The sequence below is a fragment of the Rattus rattus genome, chromosome 2 (genome assembly GCF_011064425.1).
Source record: "Rattus rattus isolate New Zealand chromosome 2, Rrattus_CSIRO_v1, whole genome shotgun sequence".
Classification (NCBI taxonomy): Eukaryota; Metazoa; Chordata; class Mammalia; order Rodentia; family Muridae; genus Rattus; species Rattus rattus.
This window is the reverse complement of record NC_046155.1, coordinates 175,037,312-175,041,941: the sequence shown is the minus strand read 5'-3', so window position 1 is coordinate 175,041,941 and position 4,630 is coordinate 175,037,312. Positions and strand designations below refer to the sequence as shown.

The 4,630-nt window shown below is 33.1% G+C and overlaps 1 protein-coding gene across 1 annotated transcript; it reads left to right on the top strand.

Moving 5' to 3' along the window:
- Window positions 1-2,006: 2,006 nt before the first annotated feature.
- LOC116894522 (vomeronasal type-1 receptor 4-like) lies at window positions 2,007-2,945 on the top strand. The gene has a single exon (XM_032896223.1). The coding sequence runs from the start codon at window positions 2,028-2,030 to the stop codon at window positions 2,943-2,945; it is 918 nt and encodes a 305-aa protein (XP_032752114.1). The 5' UTR covers window positions 2,007-2,027.
- The last annotated feature ends 1,685 nt before the right edge of the window (window positions 2,946-4,630 follow it).

Sequence of the window (4,630 nt, the reverse complement as noted above, 5' to 3'; positions counted from 1 at the left end):
GAAACTTTGTCTATCACATTACCCTGTTTGTTGACTAAAAAGATTGTGGAGATGGTTAATCTATATTCTTTATATACTCTAGATTTTAAGTTTCTGAATGAAATATGTAAGTAAATGATTTTCTCCTATTTGAAAGGTTATATCTCTGCTTGTGTTTATTTTCCTTTAATGTGCAGACTTTTAATGTCAAACAATACTACTCTCTAGTTCTGGGTTCATTTCCTTTACTATTCATATTGTTGCCTTTACCACATTTTGTATTTTTAACATTTTCCTCTGAGAATTTTAGCATTTCAGCTTTAGAGTAATTTAACACTACTTTTTAATGCATGGCGAGAAGATATAGATAAAATTCCATTGTGCAGGGGTTGGGGATTTAGCTCAGTGGTAGAGCGCTTGCCTAGCAAGTGCAAGGCCCTGGGTTCGGTCCCCAGCTCCGAAAAAAAGAAAAGAAAAAAAAATTCCATTGTGCAGGTGGATATCCATTGTACACAAAGTAATTCAGGATCAGAAAGTCTGATCACTGGGTCACACAACCAATTAAGAATGAAGTAGTTGTGTCTTCCTGAAATTCTTCCTGAGAACTGCTATTTCTTTGCAGAGCATTGGGATGGAATGCCTGACCCTGCCCTTATCCTTCTTACTCAACATTGGTCATTGCCTCTGTGGCTTTGTTTCCTTTCTTGTCTCCAGATCCTTGTACAGCATTGATGTTATGTACAGTTGATAACCCAAGATGTGGGAGTTTCAGTAACACTACATTTGGAACTTGGTAATTACTTTTCAATTTTATTGAAGACAAACAACACTAATTTTTATAGCTCTACACTATTTTACTTTCTTATAGAGTCTACACTGGGGCTCTTTCCTCCACATATTAAACTGGTTTAACTCCTGATTTTACTCATGTTAATTTATTTTATTAACATGTATTTATACAGTTTATGGTGATCTCTTATTTCAACTATGATTTGCATCTTCTCATTCCAGTCCCTTAAATATTGGTGATGTTAAGCCAATTTCTCCACATACTTCAGATATTTCTTAATTGTTTCTAGGGAATTTATCCAAATCATGAACCCATTTCAACTTATTTTATATTTTGGATTTTACAAATTGATTTTTAAATATTTTCATGGTAGAGTAATAACTTAATTTGTAAGAATGCATAGTACTGTTACTGCTTTTAGTATTCAGTTTCTAGTTCCTACTGGTGGCTCACAACTGTCTACAAATCCAGCTGTAAGAGGTGTAAAATCTTTGCCCTCCTAAACAAACACTTTATTGAAAACTATGCAAACTTAAAATGAAGTATAATTTTTCTTCTCAGTCATTTCAAATATAATTTTCAAATATTTTCTATTGTAGTTCTTGATGAATTTCAAAATCTATTTCAGGTGTATTTTAATAATAATGGCATGTTTTAAAGTTTTGCTCTTTGAAAATAAAGCACAAATCATTAGTTTTAGCCAAAAGAAGAATATATACACTAATCTTAATTTTGGTTTCTGTTTTGGTTTTTTAAGTAGGTTTGTCTGTGTGTAGCAGTAATAGTCTTGGAACTACCTCTGTAGCCAGGTTAGTCTTTAGAGTCCTAAAATGAAATATGTCCTTCACCATTACATCCAGAGAAAACATGAAATTGGAGTAACCTTATACAATATGTCCCATAAAATAATAGAGGATATCTAATTTATAAAGAAAACATTTTAAACCCTCCATTTTGTCAGTGAGAGCTGTAGGAATACATTAAAATGATGAATGTTTTATTTAAGCTAACTTCATGAAATAATGCATACTGATAATACATGTTCAGGGTCTTTAGACAATAAAAAATGTATTATTATTTTATTTATTTATATTAAAATATATATTAAATATACTTTACTAGAGTTACTATAGTATATTATATATAATAGAATATAGTATAATAGAATAAGAGAATAAAATGTTAATTATATTTAAATATGTATTAAAATATACATATATTAAATTTATTATATAAATTTAATAATTTTACAATAGGAATGAAAATGGCGTCTGAAAACTTTGCAATGGGAGTATTTCTCTTCTCCCAGATTACAGTGGGAGTGCTAGGCAACACTTCAATACTATTTTATTATGTCATTTTGATATTGAATGGGAAGCATTTAATGCCCAAAGATCTGATGATAGAGCACTTGACTTTTGCCAACTGCTTGAATATCTTCTCAAGAGGTATTCCCCGGACAATGTCTTATTTTGGATTTAAGGTTTTCTTGGATGACATTGGGTGTAAATTAATATTGTATGTTTACAGAATAGCAAGGGGGATGTGCCTTTATATGATGTGCCTATTGAGTTGCTTCCAAGCAATCACAATCAGCCCCAGAAACTCCAGGTGGATAAAGCTTAAGCAGAGAGCCAACAAGTATATTGGCCCTTCTTGCTCAGTCAGTTGGTTTGTGCACCTGCTTCTGAACATCATGATCCCATCAAGTGTGTCAAGCCTCAGTTACACAAAAAATTCTACTAAGAGAGTACATTATGAATACTGCTCACTGCTTGCTTCTGGCAATGTGGCAACTGCACTGTATATGTTCTTACTGTGCCTCTCTGATGGACTGTGTCTGGGTCTCATGGCCTGCTCAAGTGTTTCCATGGTGAGTATTCTCTATAGACACAAGAGGCATGTCAAGCATATTCACAGTGCTCACTTTCTGAAAACCTCACCTGAAGACAGAGCCACACAGACTATCCTCATCCTGCTGTGCACCTTTGTCATCTCTTACTCATACTCTTCCATTGTGACTGTCATTAGAACCTGTTCCAAATATCCAGTGCTATGGGGAATAAATGTATTTACGTCTATAGAAATATGCTTTCCCACATTTTCCCCCTTTGTTCTCATCACCAATATGAAGACTAGTTCCAGCCTGTTTTTACCCTGCTCTGATAAGAGATAGCTTCTTCTGAGTATGATGTGTGCCCTGGTCATCTCTATATTCTTAGATATTCTCGTATTCTTTTATTTGTTGTATAATGCTACAATGCTGAAACTTCCACATTTAGACTTACTCTTTCATAATGTGGAGTAATCAATAGTCATTTGGTAAGAAACCATTTGATAGATTTTTTTTTGTTGGTTTTTTTTTTGTTTTTTTTTTGTTTTTTGTTTTTGTTTTTTTTTCCCTCTGACAAAATACCTGGTAAATGCAACTCAAAGAAGGAACGGCTTGTTTTATACCACAGTCTAAAGTTTCTGTTAATCATGGTAAGATAGAAGCAGTAAGGGAAGATGGATTTGTAGAGAGAGAGGTATAAATTGTGTATTAATTTCTAGTTCACAGTCAGGAAGCACAGATGTGAATTTCTGTCCTTAGTTCTTTTTCTTTGGCCATTTAGGAATTTACATCAGCCTATGGGATGATATCAGCAAGGTTCAAAGTGGGTCTTCTTTTCTCAAAAGAACTTCTTTGAAACACCCTCACAGTAATATCAACAATCAAATGTGAGATAATAATTTCATATTGTCAACATGACACACATATGTACTATTTTAGCTGTAAAAAAATCAATCTTTTAATAAAAGTTTTCGTTTTAAGGTAAAAATGACACATATTTCTCATGTTTAAAATATAAAATTAGTCATGAGGATATATGATCATACATGTTAAAATTGATGTAAAAATCCCAACCCAGAATCAGCAAGAATACATAGCTATACACATACATATACATACATTCATATACATATAGAAATGCTTATATTTATATGTATATTACAGGTAAACCCTCAAACATTTATGCACATTGAATATTTTAATCATTTCAGAAAAAAATTGTTTGACATTATTTAAATCTAACTGCAAACCAACAAGTGGATTCTGGGAATTGAATTTGTATACCCTAAAAAGGACCAATTGCTCTTCTTTCCTGATCTAGTTCTCTAACCACAGGGTAGTTATTTTTAGGAAATTATATTTTGTACATGAACAAAAATATTTTATGATAGTTCACACTAAGTGTATATAGTCAAAAACTGTCAATATAAATTCTTTAATGCACACATTGGAGTTCTCTACTACATGAAGCCAACAACTAGTGATACAAGTGAAATATATAAATAATTTCAAAACCTTAATCTGGAGGATGTGATGCACACAAAGCTATGACAGCTCCATTCTCCCATATCACATAATACTTGGAAATTTCTTAAAGAAATGTGGGCATGCCACAGCAAGGTAAGGTTGAGGATAAGGTTTTTATTGTAGGTATGAAGGAAAGAATAGCCAGAGGCAACAAGCAAAGAGAGAAAGCAGTACATTAGACGTGACTAGTACACTGAATATTCTATGAAAGGAAAACTAGGGAAGAGCAATAGAAGAACTAAGACAGAGGAGAAAAGGAGAAGGGAATCAAGAGGACAAAGAGGCACAAAGAAGAACCAAGAGAAGAGTCTTTTGTAGAAACAAGAGGCCAACAGCACATGGACAAAATTTCTGGGTTTATAGAAAAGAAAAGCTGGGGGAAGGGAAAAGAATGTAAGGCCTACAGATTTAAATTAAATGGCAGGGATAGTACTGAGAGGATCCAAGATTTTGTAAGAGGTTCCTGCAATGCAGTGATGGTCTGGCAATCTACATCTGCT